Source organism: Centruroides sculpturatus, unplaced genomic scaffold, assembly GCF_000671375.1.
Source record: "Centruroides sculpturatus isolate CEXI.00-Female unplaced genomic scaffold, Cexi_2.0 scaffold259, whole genome shotgun sequence".
Taxonomy (NCBI): domain Eukaryota; kingdom Metazoa; phylum Arthropoda; class Arachnida; order Scorpiones; family Buthidae; genus Centruroides; species Centruroides sculpturatus.
Window position 1 is genome coordinate 452,511 of NW_019384410.1, and position 21,055 is coordinate 473,565.

General features: G+C 28.4%; 1 protein-coding gene across 2 annotated transcripts in view; it reads right to left on the bottom strand.

Moving 5' to 3' along the window:
- Positions 1–20,841, bottom strand: part of LOC111619002 (transcription factor NF-E2 45 kDa subunit-like) — a 28,239-nt gene extending 7,398 nt beyond the window's left edge. The window contains exons 1-6 of one of the 2 annotated variants that reach the window (XM_023360631.1): positions 20,806–20,841; positions 9,969–10,180; positions 9,635–9,892; positions 9,369–9,460; positions 7,518–7,700; positions 6,921–7,295 (exon numbers count right to left, since the gene is read on the bottom strand). In XM_023360631.1, coding sequence (XP_023216399.1) covers positions 6,921–7,295; positions 7,518–7,700; positions 9,369–9,460; positions 9,635–9,892; positions 9,969–10,176 — 1,116 coding nt within the window. In that variant the 5' untranslated portion in view covers positions 10,177–10,180; positions 20,806–20,841. The remainder of the gene's footprint in view (positions 1–6,920; positions 7,296–7,517; positions 7,701–9,368; positions 9,461–9,634; positions 9,893–9,968; positions 10,181–20,805) is intronic. The other variant, XM_023360632.1, reaches the window with a different exon arrangement.
- Between the last annotated feature and the right edge of the window lie 214 nt (positions 20,842–21,055).

A 21,055-nucleotide genomic window follows, 5' to 3' on the forward strand; every position in this document is an offset into this window, starting at 1 on the left:
ATATCAAGCTGATTAAAAGTTTTCAAAGCTGTATGAAGGGCAGAAATGATAAATTCTACATCACTTACAATGCATTTACAATATTTATGTATTAATATAATGGAAATATATCTAAAATGGATATTTACAGATAAATTACAATAAAAAAAGTACTGTAATAAAAGTATCCAGTCTTGTTTTGTTGAATTGAAATAGACTTTCTAGTTTCACTGTTTTTAGTAAATGATAATTACATCTTTAGAAACAATTCTTGAATGCATTACACAATTCTAATGTTTTTAGAAAAGGTTTGCTTCTACAAATAATATATAATGTATTATTTTAATCATTTGTGTGTTTCTGATAGTGGATTTTTCATTATTATATGTTATGAGTTGTTTTGATTTAGATGTCTACTATGTTTTTATAATTAAAAGGATTTTTATAATTAAAGGATTTGATTAGCATTTGTGTGGCTTAATTTTCAAATATAAGTGAAGTAAGAATTGCAAATGTTTAGGTAATGAAACAATAAATATTTGAAAAACTTTATAATTGATTTCTAAGATGTTTACTTTTCTTTTGCTATAGATAAAAGCTTTATGATGTATACCTTAGAGTAAACAAGTAAAGTGAATTTAACAGTCATCAAAGTAAAAATTCGTGACTATTTTTAGATATGTATTAAATATTTATGAAATAATTCATATTTTTGCTTAAGAAATGTTTCAATGAAAACAGATTAAATCAGAAAATAATGGTGCAAATGGAAGATGTCCCATCATTCAAGATTTCTTTACATTGTGTATATGTTTTACGATTCAGATATTAGGAGAAACGTAATTTGCAATATATGACATTATTCAGTTGTCAAAAATCATTCTGATTATTTCAAAACTTTGTAGAGAGTTCTCAGTGTTTTTTAAACATTTCCAGTCTTTTTCTAAGTCAAATCTCATGATGATGCATTTTCTATGTATAAATTATTTAAAATATCGTGTCCTATCATCTTTCTACTCTTTTTTCCTCTTAAAACTTTTCTTTTGATTAAATTTAGTATTGTTAAAGGAAAAGTATGATGTACAGGGGAAAGCCACTACTAATTTGAGGTGGAAAGCACACAATAAATGTCACAATAAATTATTTTTCGGCTTTTTTTTTATTTTAACGATTGGAGAGATTCTTATAGATCGAAATTCATTTTGATTCAATAATGCTATTAAAGCATTCGTTGGTGATTAATTTCTATTATTATTGCATCATTTTTTACTTTAAATTAATGGTGATATTGTTCTATTAGAAAGTTGTTACTAAAAATATAATAAATAATTATTTTAATTATTAAACTACAGTACATGCAGATAGTATAGAGATATGAGAAATACACATTAAATAATTACTTATATATTATAGAAAAACCTCGCTAATTCAGACTAAATGGGGAAAAGCCTAGTCTAAATTAATAAAGGTCCGAATTAGCGAGGTTTTATTGTAGGCCTATATTCATTATAATCGAGTAATAATTTCAACAACCATATAGTTTAATATTGACGTGGAATTTTCCAGCTGGGGTTTTCCAGGTAAACATACAAGTATTAGACTGTTCATTCAAATCATGCAATATATAATTATGCTATTCAGCAGTGTTTCTTTTACAAAAACTTACTGTTAGAAGATATTTTTCTGATGTGAGGAAGAAACAAATGCAATTGATTGGCCAATTATATATTCCATACATATATATATAGGATATAGGCTATACACACAAATACTTATACATAAATTATTATTGTTTCAATGTATTTTTACAAAACTGTTCGTATCAGGATATACAACGGAATATTTTTCAATTCCCCTGGACATTACCCTCCAGGCATATTCTGTCTACTTCATTTGCATCAGACAAACACTAAATTCTACTTTAAACTCATCCAACCGTATTCTGATCTGTTTAAACTAACAAGTAAGTCTTAAACTGCTGCGGGCATCTAAAACTTGTTTTCGATGCATAAAAAATAGATTAAGGGCCATTAGTTAAGCTTAAACCTTGTCACAAATTCAAAGAATCAGTTATGCCCATTGCTCGATAAGTACTTTGACTCAACAAAGAGCATTCGTCTAACATGTGGAGAGTAATTATAGATTAAGCAACCTTTGACCTTGATTAAAACTCGGACAACTGGCCCTAAATGAGTTCGAATAGGAATAACACAATTAAACACATCACAAATTAATAGATTATCAATTTTTCCCATCATAAGACAAATTTTGCTTAGATATAATAAACATTCTAATGTATTTAATATTCACTATATTTTAATTTTTTTAAATAATAATAATTGCTAATGTATTAAAAACGTTTATAATTTCAATAATTCTTAAAAGTATACAGAATTTTATTTTTGTGATAGGCCTATAACATTTCTTTCGGCATAACGATTATACTGTACAGTACAGTACAAAGGAAAACGTTGTGCCTCGAGCATTCTTTAGTGTAGCCTATTGTATTGCATCGAACGTATACTGAAGAAAACAAAGTGTGAACATCTATTCTTCAAACAGTATAAAATACTATTTTAGTAAGAACAGAAAAACCGCTTAAGAATTTCTTTTACTTTAATTAATGGAGGATCGATAACATATTGATATTTGTCTTAGAATTATATTAATACTAGGGTTTCTCATTTCAATTGTGCTTATGCTGTCTTAATTTTTAACCATGCCCGATAGCTTAAATAACTGCATAACGCCAGTTGTGCAAATTGGGCAAGAATACAAACGAGTACGAAGTCTGCGAGTATGAAGTTTTTCTTTATAAACCTGATTATTAAAGACAAACGAACTGCCGAATTATTAAGCTATAAACTCGATGTTTCTGTTAAAACAGCAGAGGTAGACAAATCAAGAATACTAGAAAGCAAAAGAAGTACTAAAATCTCGAAAACGAAGTAGAAATCTTCCGGGCTACAGGCGAAAAAAACACATAACACGTGTTTATTTAAGAGAAGACAGAATTCCACTCACATCAATTGAATCGGAAAGAGCATTTTCGGTAGCAGGACTTTTCATTACTAAAATAAGAATCAAATTGAGCAAACTTTAATAAATTTTTTCTATTTGTGAAAATTTCTACGTAATTCAAAAGGTAATCTTTAATATATATCTTATACAGCATTATTAATATGATTTTGGAGATTGAAGAATGCATTAAATTACTTTAAAAAAAAACGATTTCAAGATATTTTGTATATCTTAATTATACTCTTTCTATTTGTAAAATTTCCTCAACCTTATTAACACAAAATAAGAAAAAAAAGTGAATTTTTAAGAAATTTGCGGGATTTCCCGGAACGAGAAGAATTTTCCGAGATATTTCCCGGATTAAAAATACAATCGGAATCCCGGGACCCTGTTTGAGAAACCCTAATTAATACCTAAATAGTTGTACAACTTTTATAAATCGAATAAGTTCTTGTTTTCATCCAGAAAATTCCTTATATTTGGAACAAGATTCGAAGACAGTAAGCTGTTGATAAAAAAATGTATTTCGTTCTTAAAGACAAAGAATATGAATTTAACTTCAATTAAAATAAGATAATTTGACAATGTACCGTCTCCATTGCTTCTGTTATCTTTAATTATTTTAATTTTGTCTTAGTATGTTTCCAACTTTTTGGTGAAATCTTTCAATGCGTAAAGCATACAAGAAGTCAACAATAGACACAAACTAAACGTTTTCATTTGATAATTATAATCATTTATTTTTCATTACAATTTATATCTAATTTTTTATGTATTTGAACTGCTTTATATTTTTAATATAATAAAGTTTATTTTTATAGATAAATTTAAGTAAATTAATTTGATATTCAACTTTGTCACATGCCTAGGTGTATCTTTGCATTTGATTTCGACAATGTTTGATCTAAAATACAATTTATTATTACTAAAATTATATAATCGACTTTGGTAAAATATATAGCCTATATATATTATATAGAGTATATATTTACCAATGAATTCAATAATAATTTCGAATATTCGGTAGGTCCTTGAAATAATCTATTAATATGATTATGATTATAGTCAATTATATTAAAATAGATATTTTATAATGTATATTTTTACATTATAATGAATTATTCGTATGATTATTGTCTGTGTTTGTGATTTTTCTTGTAGTGAGCTGTTCTGTGTTCCGAACTACATACATTAGAAATGTGTTGTATATTAAGTCATTCTTTTATTTTCAGCTTTAATTATTAATATATAAATGAATAAACTTATATTTATTCTTTTAGGAAGATGGAAAGCTCCAGAAGATTAAATCTGACAAATAAAGGGCCTTAAAATACGACTGAATTTGACCTCAACATCTTGTCGTGAAATTATCAATAACCTCTCACCTCGTGGATTCGAATGTTTTAGATTTTTTACTAACTTTTAATATTGTTGTTCTTTTGGGTTCCTTTATAAATGAAAGTATAAAAGTCCATTCATTCATATATTGAGATATTTAAGAGTTTGCGTTTAAATCAACAGAAAAATATTGAAACAAACGTTAATAAACTCAGATAATATTTTTAAAACTATAAACTTGTTAGATTTTATTATGTAATAATAATTAATAGAATCGTTAAAGAAAATACACGATTTTTTTTTACGTAAAATGGACTTACACCACTTTCAATAATAACAAATTGTGAAAAATATAAATAATAATAATAATAATAACTTTAAATTAAAATAATTTAATTTAAGTTGACTTTTCCAAAATGTATTTTTGGGCTGCAATTTGAAAAGATTGTAGACCTATAAATTTCCACTGTCTTTCCTTAATCTCATTTAAAGCTATTGAATTTAATTAAATTCAATAGCATATATGGAAAGCTTAGGGGCAGAATTACATAGCAATAAATCATTAATCAAGGATCCAAATTTTAAAATTTTATCGTTTTCAGCAAGTCTTTACCTTCCAGAATCCACTAGTAGCCAAATGATAAAACCACTAAACAGTAGTTATGGGTTTGCGCCTGTACAACGGGCTGATTACGTGGAGTTTTCCGAGTTTTATTCGCGTTAGTAACACCTAAATAGGGACTAGTTTCACATAAAAGACTTCCCGGAAAACATTCTCCTTCGGAAAAACTAAATTAAACATTAACTTCCATATTTAACGACTTAGAAACTATCTTATAAATTGCTGGTGTTAGGAGGAGAGAACTTCCCGAATACGTTACAATAGAATAAAAATAGTAATTTTAATTTTTCCGACTTTTTAGAATACAGAATTAGAGGGTGAATTTTATTTAGATTTTAAATATCGAATTATCTAGTAATAGTTTATTTTAAGATGAATAAAATAAAAATTCAATTCGGGATATAGAATTTGTATGGAGATGTTCACGTGTCACTTCATATGAAGAAGATATATGTAAATATCACACTGAAGAAAACCTTGTAGAATCTATCATCATATATTTCTTTCATAACAGCGATTGAATACAATAGCATCGATTTGCACGAATGATAGATGAATACAAATAAATATACTCTACAATTATGTAAATTTATATACAAATAACTGTATGCAAATATACAAATAGTTATAAATAATAGTATTATTTTCTGTAAAATCTCTAGCAAATACATTAAACTTCATAGCACATACATAGTATTACAATTCGTGAAATGAACAAAAATATGCTGAAATTTTTGTAACAATGTTTTAGTTAGAGCAATGAAGTCAATTGTCATTCAAGCTATCAACTGAAATATCATTTTGAATTATGTTATTAAAGAAGAAGACATACATACACATATATAACAGAAGCAGATCTACATAGGAACTAATAGGGCTTAAGCCCTGGCTTTCAAGTGTCAACGGCCCACAAAAATTGAATTATCATCATAAATTTTATATATAGGCCCATATATAAACATAATTAATTCTTCTTAATTCTGAAAGGATGTTGCCTTTTTAACATTAATCCTAATTTTATTATTTATTTTCCTATACGTCTATTTATTAGTTAATTTTTCCCCTTTATCCCCTATTATAATATTAACAATTTATTAAACAACAGTTTAAAAAATTTTAAGTCTTTGTTACCTTAAGCTTTATCCTAGCCTTTAGACACGAAACTGTTCATTATGCATTCTCTGACCACTTAAATCATGACAGGGGTCAGAACAAACGAACATTTTGTTTTGAATTTGTTTCTGTAAGTATCCCTTAGAGTTTACTTCATAAAGAAATGATCAAGACATGAGCATTTAGACCTTTTGGGGCCTTAGGCGCAGAAGATTGGAAGTCCCTCTATATAATTTTAAGATATCATGAACTCTAATTGTTGATATAGAATTGTTTATAAATTATGATATACAATTTGAATGGCAAAATTGCTTAATTTCTTCCCAATTTCGGGGCCTCGAGACTCCTAAACATGTGCCTCACGTGCCAACTGTGCCAAGTGAGCAATCCGGTACTGCTTAAAAATATTTTGTGAGTAGCAATGCAGTAATTATGCCTAACAAAAACAGCCATTACATTTACAATTATTTATTTTATAATCTTTGGTAATGCGAAGAGTAACAAATTACAGAATATAACAAATACTTTTCCTAATGTTTAAGCCTGTTTATAGTTTACTACACTACTATTACAGTAGAACCTCGAAAACTCGGCCTAATGTGGACCGAAGGGTGGCCGAGTTTGTGAAAATGCCGGGTTATCGGGAATGGGGTTAAAAAAATAAGTATGAGTGTTTCCTCAGAAAATACTGTACTGTACTTGTATGTATTGTTTACTTNGGCTGTGAACGGCTCACGTATTTGTAAAATCTAAGTGACTCGTACAACATGGAATTCATATAAAATGGAAAAATCAACAGTGTTATAGGGGGGTCGACTTGTATTGCAAAATGTAAATACAAACTTACTTTATTTTTTCCTCGTCTTCTAATATCTCTTGCTAATGATAATTGAGTGTCATTTAATTCGTGTTTCGATAATCGATCGTTGAATTCATCAATTGGTAAATTTACTATATCATTCATAGTAAGTGGAATCTCGTTCTCTTTGGCTTTCTTTTCGTCCTTTGACAATTTTCCATTTTCTCTGAAACTCTTCTTGTCTTTCTGATGTCTAGTTCTGCACCTCAATTGCATATTGCTAGTAGCTTCAATGGTACGTCCTAAAGCTGAAGATCCGGAAAAAAGTTCTGAAGCGTTCGGTAAACCAGGATAATTATTATAATTAATTGGATTATAATTCCTCAATTCTTCGTTGTATCCGTTCAAATCGATTCCGTTCTCCTAAAATTATATTAAAAAATATTTTTAATATTAGAGAAATTCGCAAAGACGTAAAAAAAAATAAATTTTACATCAACTACGCTATTTCTTTTAATATTCATAAATATTTAATTGCTAGCGATTGCAAGCGACAATTTATTCAGAAATGATTAATGTCAGCACTTTTTCCATCCGAATAAATTTTGAATAATTAAGAAAACGTTTTAAATGGTTCATACATACATCGTAAGGATAACATTTTCTTCCATACATATGATGTTTTTTCTGTGGTGTAAGTTGATTGGATGTCGATGGAATATCGTGAGGTGGATTAGAAGCATAAGAAGCCGGATAAAATCCTTGTTTCATCCAATTAAAATCTTGTCCATTATGAGATAATTGATCTGGACAGTTTTCTATCCACTCCTATAAAAAATACCAGTATTTTAATGGAATTTTTGTGTGTGTCTGTATGTGTGTGTCTGTATGTGTGTGTTTGCTGTTTCTTAGAAATCGTTCAAATTTAACATGAATAACACTCTTCACGATATTAAACTGTTATTATTAACTGTGTAACTTATACTGATGCTCCTTAACTGTGTATTGACTTAACTGAATATGATTGAATTCTTTTTCAATTAATAGAAATTAAATGTCAAATTCTTATGAATTTATTTATTTTATATTGGCATTTATGAGACTAACAGACGTATAAGCATTAAGGATAGTATTTTCCTAATAAAATTTTTAGGTTAAAAATTTTTTTTAACATATTAAAAGATCATTTTATTAATCTGAAATACATTAGAAGAATTTCTGGAAAATCACTTAATTATCTGAATTTTTAATATATTTTTAATTAATATTCATTAACGAATAACATTGAAAATCGTAAGCCATATAAAGTAGCTGTAGAATACATTTAGATTTAAGGTAATTCTAATCTATTATTGAATATTTATGACAAAATGAAGGTAAAAAAAATCTAGCTTAAAAGAAATATTTTGAAATTTTTAAAATATAATTTGTTTTTTAATTTTATGCTTGTTCAATCCGTCAATTTTGATAAACAAATTTATTCATTTGAAATAATTAAGCGAATGACAATGACACAGTACAGTACATTCACCATAGCACTTTCCATATCCTTGCTGATTTGAATCTGTAATCCTGCGTCAGTGCTTTCAGTTTGGTGAATGTAGGAAAGTCGAAGGGCGAGATGTGTTGAATAAGGAAGCTGTAGAAATGCAAGTATCTAGTGTTTTCTGATTGTATTAACTAACTAGGAGAGCTTAATGGTCCAGTGTATTGTCATGAGGAGAACCCAGTCTTTTTCTTGTCAGAGACGAAATTGTTTTCATTTTACTGCATCACGGAGATAACCGAAAATATCAAAGTAAGATATTCTGATAATGGATATATTGTCCGAAACAAACTGGTGATGTGAAAGGCTTTGTGCATTACGAAAGTGCTATGACTAACGCTATTCAATGACGTAACGCAGAATAGACTGCAAGACTTATTATAAGTGGTACGAACTTTGGAAGAACTGTAACTGCAAAGGGTGAAAGTTTTGGAAGTGTCCTTTTGTAAATGCTTATATCATTAACGCAATAAAACTTATATTAAAATACTGGTTTATTTTTAATTTTTTCTTGTATGATATTATATTCGGACGGCCAGTTGGCCAAGACAATGAGAGTGTTGCCCTACCGCCCAGGCGATTCGGGATCGAATCTGGGAGAGGAAAACCAGATCTTCAAGACCGATTGGATCCTGTTATTCACCACCTGGCCAGGCCCACAATGTTGAACAAAGGCTTGTAGTACTATATTTGTATTAAAGAGTGCATTAAATTTAATTTGTAATTCGTAACTCACCAACTGGCCAGGTGGTAGAGAATAAAACTTATTATGAACACGGCCCATCAGTGGCCAAGCGGTTCCATTCCCTGAACACAGAGAGTTCGGTCGTGGGTTCTCTCCTCGTCCAGACGGGCTGGCCACGTGGAGTTTCCCGGCTTTTCTCCACTTCTGTAACGCTTGAATAGGTGCCAGTTACCCTTAAAAAGACCCCCTCGGAAGGAAAACTTACCTCACTAGATCTAATTCTTTCAGATGCTAAAGAATCGTTGCTGGTTTCAATATGGTCTCTGGATGTAGAAGGCCTTGCTAATTCTTCGTAACCTAGAAATGTGAATGAGAATTAAATATTAATTTAAGTTTATAGAAAGTTTAATTTAAGTTTATAGAAAGTTTAATTTAAGTTTATAGAAAGTTTAATTTAAGTTTATAGAAAGTTTATAGAAACTTAAATTAAATATTAATTTAAGTTTATAGAAATAAAACATAACAACTGACCATGGTGCTGTGGCGCCATTTCAATAAGATTTGGATTCAAATTTATTTGTTCGTGACTATTTGTTATTAACTCCGTTAACATATTATCCTCGTGATTGTTAATATTATTATTTGTACTGCTTGCGCTGTTATAATAGTTACAATAATTTAATTCGTGTTCGTAATTTGCTTGTGTGATATTCACTGTCGGATTGTTATCGGGGTCATTAGTTAAGGTCGAATATGAAGACATTATAGCACTTCCCACATTTGGTTGATCTGATAATGTTAAATATCATTAAGATTAAGAATAAATAAACATTTTAAATTGCAATAAATCTGTTGGAATACTTACGACCATTAGCAATATTAAATATATAATTAGATTCGATCATATCGTGTGGTACGTCACCATGATACATTGGTCCATTAATTGACATGTTGTTCATGTAGTGATTATCCATGGTTTGTCCATATATAGGGGAGGGACGCAACAGTGGGACAGCATAATGATTCGAAAGTGGAACATGGTTATTTATCTCTTCCCAGTTTCCATCCATCATTTTACTGAAAGAAGAGCAAATTTCCATTGGTAATTCTGATCGATTCGAAGATAATTTGAAATACTAAATTCAAAATAAAATTAAAGACACTCGAATCAAAAGTAAAGCGATTTTTTAAATTGTTTTTTGCTATCTTTTCCTCCCAAAGATACGATAATGTCTTGTTTTACGTGTCAGGTATCGCATAAATTTGTGTTTCATCTAAAGTAGACTTAGATGATTGTCTATATTAATTCGGATGGAAAATTTGAAATTCAGTTTTAAAAACACCGATTAATTAATAGAAAAATTGAAAAATATTTTCTTCACCCCCCAGTGACGTGTTATAGGTTCACGGAGTCTAGATGAATTTGAATTAGGTAGCATGTACAGTACAATACAATGTTAACTACAAGAATTTTTCTTTGCGTGAATTTTTTGGGGAAATATTTTCTTATAAAAGACGCCAAACAATTGCCTTTTTTGCCTATAGGATAATGCACCACTGTTGACCACGTTTTTCCAGTATATCATCTTTAAATGTGATAATTATGTACGGTCGTATGGCGAGTCGATTAACGTGTTAGCTTACTACTACTCTTACTTACTTACTATCTAGGAATTCGGGTGAGCAACCCCAAGAATTTCTAACAAATGATCTGTCTCGTATATGTCTTGTCCCATTGCTCGCTCCCATTGTGGATCTGGCCCCATCAAGGAACCAATCATTACGGGTTCGGCAAGGCCACAACGCGCGGCTGGGTGGTGAGAAACGGGGTCCGACATATTCGGATAAAGCATCTCCCGAAAATTTCCTGGCTTATAGTCTCGTCCGGATTCGATCCGGACCCCAGAGCAGTAAGCTGCCACCGTAATCGTTCGGCCATAACTTATACACTTACGAACAAAGATACTGAGATAAAACTAATTAATTATAATAATGGCATAGAATATTTTTCATAGTTGTCAATATAACTTTTTTTGGGCTGCAATTTGAAAAAATTGTAGACCTATAAATTCCCATTGTCGTCCGTCCGGCTGTCCTTCCTGAATCTCAAGAACGGAGCTATATATGTGGAAGACGAAACCAGATATGAAAACCTTAGGGGCAGAAGGCCTTAATTAACTATACATGAACGTCCGATGTAAACCGAAAGCCACGTTATTTAAATTTAAAATTTTCCTCTGAAAGGAACTAAATAGATGACCGGCACCACTCTATTGTTAAAGGAAAAGTATGATGTACAGGGGAAAGCCACTACTAATTTGAGGTGGAAAGCACACAATAAATGTCACAATAAATTATTTTTCGGCTTTTTTTTTATTTTAACGATTGGAGAGATTCTTATAGATCGAAATTCATTTTGATTCAATAATGCTATTAAAGCATTCGTTGGTGATTAATTTCTATTATTATTGCATCATTTTTTACTTTAAATTAATGGTGATATTGTTCTATTAGAAAGTTGTTACTAAAAATATAATAAATAATTATTTTAATTATTAAACTACAGTACATGCAGATAGTATAGAGATATGAGAAATACACATTAAATAATTACTTATATATTATAGAAAAACCTCGCTAATTCAGACTAAATGGGGAAAAGCCTAGTCTAAATTAATAAAGGTCCGAATTAGCGAGGTTTTATTGTAGGCCTATATTCATTATAATCGAGTAATAATTTCAACAACCATATAGTTTAATATTGACGTGGAATTTTCCAGCTGGGGTTTTCCAGGTAAACATACAAGTATTAGACTGTTCATTCAAATCATGCAATATATAATTATGCTATTCAGCAGTGTTTCTTTTACAAAAACTTACTGTTAGAAGATATTTTTCTGATGTGAGGAAGAAACAAATGCAATTGATTGGCCAATTATATATTCCATACATATATATATAGGATATAGGCTATACACACAAATACTTATACATAAATTATTATTGTTTCAATGTATTTTTACAAAACTGTTCGTATCAGGATATACAACGGAATATTTTTCAATTCCCCTGGACATTACCCTCCAGGCATATTCTGTCTACTTCATTTGCATCAGACAAACACTAAATTCTACTTTAAACTCATCCAACCGTATTCTGATCTGTTTAAACTAACAAGTAAGTCTTAAACTGCTGCGGGCATCTAAAACTTGTTTTCGATGCATAAAAAATAGATTAAGGGCCATTAGTTAAGCTTAAACCTTGTCACAAATTCAAAGAATCAGTTATGCCCATTGCTCGATAAGTACTTTGACTCAACAAAGAGCATTCGTCTAACATGTGGAGAGTAATTATAGATTAAGCAACCTTTGACCTTGATTAAAACTCGGACAACTGGCCCTAAATGAGTTCGAATAGGAATAACACAATTAAACACATCACAAATTAATAGATTATCAATTTTTCCCATCATAAGACAAATTTTGCTTAGATATAATAAACATTCTAATGTATTTAATATTCACTATATTTTAATTTTTTTAAATAATAATAATTGCTAATGTATTAAAAACGTTTATAATTTCAATAATTCTTAAAAGTATACAGAATTTTATTTTTGTGATAGGCCTATAACATTTCTTTCGGCATAACGATTATACTGTACAGTACAGTACAAAGGAAAACGTTGTGCCTCGAGCATTCTTTAGTGTAGCCTATTGTATTGCATCGAACGTATACTGAAGAAAACAAAGTGTGAACATCTATTCTTCAAACAGTATAAAATACTATTTTAGTAAGAACAGAAAAACCGCTTAAGAATTTCTTTTACTTTAATTAATGGAGGATCGATAACATATTGATATTTGTCTTAGAATTATATTAATACTAGGGTTTCTCATTTCAATTGTGCTTATGCTGTCTTAATTTTTAACCATGCCCGATAGCTTAAATAACTGCATAACGCCAGTTGTGCAAATTGGGCAAGAATACAAACGAGTACGAAGTCTGCGAGTATGAAGTTTTTCTTTATAAACCTGATTATTAAAGACAAACGAACTGCCGAATTATTAAGCTATAAACTCGATGTTTCTGTTAAAACAGCAGAGGTAGACAAATCAAGAATACTAGAAAGCAAAAGAAGTACTAAAATCTCGAAAACGAAGTAGAAATCTTCCGGGCTACAGGCGAAAAAAACACATAACACGTGTTTATTTAAGAGAAGACAGAATTCCACTCACATCAATTGAATCGGAAAGAGCATTTTCGGTAGCAGGACTTTTCATTACTAAAATAAGAATCAAATTGAGCAAACTTTAATAAATTTTTTCTATTTGTGAAAATTTCTACGTAATTCAAAAGGTAATCTTTAATATATATCTTATACAGCATTATTAATATGATTTTGGAGATTGAAGAATGCATTAAATTACTTTAAAAAAAAACGATTTCAAGATATTTTGTATATCTTAATTATACTCTTTCTATTTGTAAAATTTCCTCAACCTTATTAACACAAAATAAGAAAAAGAAGTGAATTTTTAAGAAATTTGCGGGATTTCCCGGAACGAGAAGAATTTTCCGAGATATTTCCCGGATTAAAAATACAATCGGAATCCCGGGACCCTGTTTGAGAAACCCTAATTAATACCTAAATAGTTGTACAACTTTTATAAATCGAATAAGTTCTTGTTTTCATCCAGAAAATTCCTTATATTTGGAACAAGATTCGAAGACAGTAAGCTGTTGATAAAAAAATGTATTTCGTTCTTAAAGACAAAGAATATGAATTTAACTTCAATTAAAATAAGATAATTTGACAATGTACCGTCTCCATTGCTTCTGTTATCTTTAATTATTTTAATTTTGTCTTAGTATGTTTCCAACTTTTTGGTGAAATCTTTCAATGCGTAAAGCATACAAGAAGTCAACAATAGACACAAACTAAACGTTTTCATTTGATAATTATAATCATTTATTTTTCATTACAATTTATATCTAATTTTTTATGTATTTGAACTGCTTTATATTTTTAATATAATAAAGTTTATTTTTATAGATAAATTTAAGTAAATTAATTTGATATTCAACTTTGTCACATGCCTAGGTGTATCTTTGCATTTGATTTCGACAATGTTTGATCTAAAATACAATTTATTATTACTAAAATTATATAATCGACTTTGGTAAAATATATAGCCTATATATATTATATAGAGTATATATTTACCAATGAATTCAATAATAATTTCGAATATTCGGTAGGTCCTTGAAATAATCTATTAATATGATTATGATTATAGTCAATTATATTAAAATAGATATTTTATAATGTATATTTTTACATTATAATGAATTATTCGTATGATTATTGTCTGTGTTTGTGATTTTTCTTGTTGTGAGCTGTTCTGTGTTCCGAACTACATACATTAGAAATGTGTTGTATATTAAGTCATTCTTTTATTTTCAGCTTTAATTATTAATATATAAATGAATAAACTTATATTTATTCTTTTAGGAAGATGGAAAGCTCCAGAAGATTAAATCTGACAAATAAAGGGCCTTAAAATACGACTGAATTTGACCTCAACATCTTGTCGTGAAATTATCAATAACCTCTCACCTCGTGGATTCGAATGTTTTAGATTTTTTACTAACTTTTAATATTGTTGTTCTTTTGGGTTCCTTTATAAATGAAAGTATAAAAGTCCATTCATTCATATATTGAGATATTTAAGAGTTTGCGTTTAAATCAACAGAAAAATATTGAAACAAACGTTAATAAACTCAGATAATATTTTTAAAACTATAAACTTGTTAGATTTTATTATGTAATAATAATTAATAGAATCGTTAAAGAAAATACACGATTTTTTTTTACGTAAAATGGACTTACACCACTTTCAATAATAACAAATTGTGAAAAATATAAATAATAATAATAATAATAACTTTAAATTAAAATAATTTAATTTAAGTTGACTTTTCCAAAATGTATTTTTGGGCTGCAATTTGAAAAGATTGTAGACCTATAAATTTCCACTGTCTTTCCTTAATCTCATTTAAAGCTATTGAATTTAATTAAATTCAATAGCATATATGGAAAGCTTAGGGGCAGAATTACATAGCAATAAATCATTAATCAAGGATCCAAATTTTAAAATTTTATCGTTTTCAGCAAGTCTTTACCTTCCAGAATCCACTAGTAGCCAAATGATAAAACCACTAAACAGTAGTTATGGGTTTGCGCCTGTACAACGGGCTGATTACGTGGAGTTTTCCGAGTTTTATTCGCGTTAGTAACACCTAAATAGGGACTAGTTTCACATAAAAGACTTCCCGGAAAACATTCTCCTTCGGAAAAACTAAATTAAACATTAACTTCCATATTTAACGACTTAGAAACTATCTTATAAATTGCTGGTGTTAGGAGGAGAGAACTTCCCGAATACGTTACAATAGAATAAAAATAGTAATTTTAATTTTTCCGACTTTTTAGAATACAGAATTAGAGGGTGAATTTTATTTAGATTTTAAATATCGAATTATCTAGTAATAGTTTATTTTAAGATGAATAAAATAAAAATTCAATTCGGGATATAGAATTTGTATGGAGATGTTCACGTGTCACTTCATATGAAGAAGATATATGTAAATATCACACTGAAGAAAACCTTGTAGAATCTATCATCATATATTTCTTTCATAACAGCGATTGAATACAATAGCATCGATTTGCACGAATGATAGATGAATACAAATAAATATACTCTACAATTATGTAAATTTATATACAAATAACTGTATGCAAATATACAAATAGTTATAAATAATAGTATTATTTTCTGTAAAATCTCTAGCAAATACATTAAACTTCATAGCACATACATAGTATTACAATTCGTGAAATGAACAAAAATATGCTGAAATTTTTGTAACAATGTTTTAGTTAGAGCAATGAAGTCAATTGTCATTCAAGCTATCAACTGAAATATCATTTTGAATTATGTTATTAAAGAAGAAGACATACATACACATATATAACAGAAGCAGATCTACATAGGAACTAATAGGGCTTAAGCCCTGGCTTTCAAGTGTCAACGGCCCACAAAAATTGAATTATCATCATAAATTTTATATATAGGCCCATATATAAGCATAATTAATTCTTCTTAATTCTGAAAGGATGTTGCCTTTTTAACATTAATCCTAATTTTATTATTTATTTTCCTATACGTCTATTTATTAGTTAATTTTTCCCCTTTATCCCCTATTATAATATTAACAATTTATTAAACAACAGTTTAAAAAATTTTAAGTCTTTGTTACCTTAAGCTTTATCCTAGCCTTTAGACACGAAACTGTTCATTATGCATTCTCTGACCACTTAAATCATGACAGGGGTCAGAACAAACGAACATTTTGTTTTGAATTTGTTTCTGTAAGTATCCCTTAGAGTTTACTTCATAAAGAAATGATCAAGACATGAGCATTTAGACCTTTTGGGGCCTTAGGCGCAGAAGATTGGAAGTCCCTCTATATAATTTTAAGATATCATGAACTCTAATTGTTGATATAGAATTGTTTATAAATTATGATATACAATTTGAATGGCAAAATTGCTTAATTTCTTCACAATTTCGGGGCCTCGAGACTCCTAAACATGTGCCTCACGTGCCAACTGTGCCAAGTGAGCAATCCGGTACTGCTTAAAAATATTTTGTGAGTAGCAATGCAGTAATTATGCCTAACAAAAACAGCCATTACATTTACAATTATTTATTTTATAATCTTTGGTAATGCGAAGAGTAACAAATTACAGAATATAACAAATACTTTTCCTAATGTTTAAGCCTGTTTATAGTTTACTACTATACTATTANAGGTAAATTTTCTCCCTTTTTTTTCTTCTAATGGATCATACGATATTACAAGATTAAAATTACCACTTTCGAAACTGTCCTTAATACTTATATAAGCGTGCAATGTATTCGATTGAAAAACAAAACACATAACCTGCTGTGACTTGATGAAACATAAAACATAAATAAGCAGAGAAAGTAAAGGATTATATAGCGTACTACTTTCAAATAATATGCGGTGCCACATGTAGCATAGATTGCGTGATTAATCTACATTCACGTGACTGTAGGAACGTTACGGTTGTAGGTAACTTATAGTTTAAAATCATATAATAGACAGTTAATAAAAAGCTTAGAATTATAATAAATCTTTAAACAAAAACGTCCATGTCGAGTTTAACATATTTTAGTTATCTTTTTGAGTAGAAACTGATAAGATTCTAGAAACAATAGCTTATTTTTTGTTACAATGGAGTACAGTAACTTTAAATGATTACTAGTAAATGAATGTAAAAGTATTAAAGAAATTATTAGTTTTATAAATTATTTTTAAAACATTTTAAATTCGCTATCGGATTTTATTATTTAAAAAAAAATCAATTCTTTAACTGTAGATCTTGACAGAACTAAACATCTCCAGACAGGTGGAGAGAGTCTATTCCATAACAGCAAAATTATATGCATTGCCACGCAACTGACTGCTTAAAGGTGTCGAGGGGTAACTTTTAGCTACAGTGAAAAAAATATCCTTTGGTAAAGAACATTAGGTAAGCTTCTAAAAAAAAAAATGTAGTAAATGGAATTTACTTTCAGCATTCTTTAAACATTGTTACAAGTTAGGGAAATATAAACTTCATTCGTTCTAATAACACATGATTATCTTTATTAAATAATTGTTACTTATACTTCAAAGATCTTAAACTTTAATATGACTCTTTTATAATTAATATTCATACAACTTGTCATATGAAAAGTCATTATGACAACCAATCAGATACTTGTTATAGATGATTTAGCTAAGTTATTTTCATTCATTTGCAATTGGATTAACTATGTTAAGCAATAAGAGGGGTAACTTTCTCACATTTTAAAATACAGTAATCAAATTAACACCAGAATTACTAAAATATAAGTTTTATAATACAATGATCTCAGAAGTTTGTTTCTTAACTGTTAGATTACGTAAAAATCCTCGAATTAAAATCTTTAAAAAAACGAAATAATAGTTCATTGTACTCTAGAAGAAAAAAAAAACACTTTTAAACACAGTATTTATTTTCTTAAATTAAATCGAATTATTGTTTATTACTTACTATTTTATTCTTTTTAAAATATCCTATAGATAAATATCTGATCAAATAACTTCATGAAATATTAATGTAGTATTATAAATAAGTGTACGGTAACTAGCGAGGCGTACAGAAGAAAGTACATTTGTTAAACAACATGAAGATCCCCTACAGAGAAAACACATATTGAAGATGAATCCTCCCTATTGTTGCACTCTTTTTTTTGTAGGACACCGATAAAATAATACCAATTTTTTAAGCTATTGATACATCGCATATTACAAAAGTTATTTTTTTTAAATACTAAACTAATTTTTTTCAAGAAGAATTTAGTAAGATCGTTTCGTCATATTTGACGTCGTCCCACTTTGAGTGGTAGAGGGGCCCCTTGGATATTTATAAGAAGAAAAAAAAAAACCTTTAAAAATTCTGTTTCGGAATTGTCTTATCGTAAATACATGTAAAAGTACTGACATGTTTGTAGTATTATCTCGTTGCGCCATTTTTGCGATTGTAGAAAGGAAAATACCGTCACTTACTTGATAAAAAGAAAGAGGAAATTGGGTATAGGATAAGGTGGCTGTGAGTCGGGATTAGAATACATCTTTCTCTCTAAATTTACTTATTTTATCATTAAAATTTTCATAGATGTTTTAACATAATTATCGACAAGATTTTTTTTAATGTATAACACGATTTTGCCTTGTCTTGAAGGACCTACAGATGTATAAAACACACGTGATAGATTCTACTTATAAATGAAGGACATTAAAAGTGGGATTCTTCAATCGATTGTGTAAAATATTACACAATCGACTGAAGAATTGACAAGGAACAATTAGATGCTATGAATACTTGGAGAGATCCCTGCAGAGAGATGTTTCGTCTTGCGTGCTATCATTTATTTCATATAGAACATATGAATTTAAATAAATAAAATATTAAAATATTCTATACATATATATTTTATAAAATTAAAAATAAAAAAAATACAGATTTGCAGTTAAAACTTGAGAAAATTGAATTTTTTGAAAACTGTATTAAAAGCCTAATAATGTGTGTAAGAAAGCTTAATAATTAAAAAGTAAAGATATTTAGAATTTAAATTAATATATTTTCGTGTATACATTGAGTTTAATTAAGTTAATTATCTTTTATCACGTGTTTAACAGCTATAAAATACAAGAAAAAAAAAACATTTCAAAATCCTTAGGCAATATTTTTCTATCCATAATGTATTTGTAAGTAAACTAAGCTAAAGAAAAATGAAAAATAAAATATCGTATTTTTAATATTTTGTCCATAATATTTTGTCCATTTTATTAAATTTTCTAAAAATCAGAACCTCAAATTTGTACAATTAATTTATATATGACTTAACGTAAATGTACACGTTCTTTTGATTGGCCAACCGAGTTAAAGGAATAAATACAAACGAAAATTCATCGGATAAATCGACCAGTTAACTGTAACGTTAAATGATAAGAATATTAATTTGCAACATCACTCTATTCATTCAATACAATATAGTGAGAGATAATTTTCTTAAAGGCTCGCGTAAAAAGAAAAAAGAAAGGCCATAATAAAGTCTAACAGGTAGGTTCCAACAGGTAAAATTTAAATTAATAGTCTTTGTTAGCTTATAATTGTTTATCGCTCTAAGTAGATTTAACCTTAATGTAAGGTATTATAAAGTCTACAGTCGTCTATAGATTAATATTAATTCTAAAAACTTTACTTTATCTTATGTGAATTAATGAAAATAAACCCGAATAATTAATTCCCAGCTATATAATGGTTGTCTTTTTAAAAAGGTAGACAAATTACTGATTATAACGAATTAACAGAGCAGAAGCTCTAGATAATAACTAATTTGAGATCCTCGTCAATATTTTATTTATTATTTATGTATAGATTCTAATTTATAGCTATTTTTCAGTTTAGAGCGCCTTAAATTGGAGTTTCTAAGATAGTTCTTACACTATTTTTAAGATAATCTACTTATAATATATATACAGATTTAATATTAAGCAAGGCAACATAAAATATCTATTAAATGACATATCTATTGCATATAAATTAAATTTCGTTTCCCTGATAAAAATTAGTCACGTATACTAGTATAAAATTCTAAATAATAAGTCTAAAAAACAAAAAATTAACAATATATATATATAATTTAGACTTATATAGTTAAATTAATTTTAAGATGGACTAACTTTAACACATTAAACAAAAAAAAATAAAATAAATCTATAAATATATACAGGCCTACTCATAAATATTCTAATATATTTATTTAATCTATTGGACAAATAATTTTTCTAAGTAAAATAAGTTAAGTTATCAGTTAAATTTTTACAGTTTCTAAATTTAAGTTTTGTCATTAATTTTGACTAATGATTACATTAGTTTTTCCCGAAAAACTTTTGCACGTTATGCAGATTTTTTTTTTCTATTAGATATGATAATCCCCGTTTAAAAAAATAATAATACATCATTTGAACTGATTCGTCATGGAATGACTAAATTTAAGTTAAAATTTTTTACTCACCTGCAGTACGTGTTGAATAAGGTCTTCCTGATATTGTTGTAACTATTGGTTTGCTTCTTTCTACAAGTTTTGATGGTAGAGGTNTTTTGGAGATTGAAGAATGCATTAAATTACTTTAAAAAAAAACGATTTCAAGATATTTTGTATATCTTAATTATACTCTTTCTATTTGTAAAATTTCCTCAACCTTATTAACACAAAATAAGAAAAAAAAGTGAATTTTTAAGAAATTTGCGGGATTTCCCGGAAC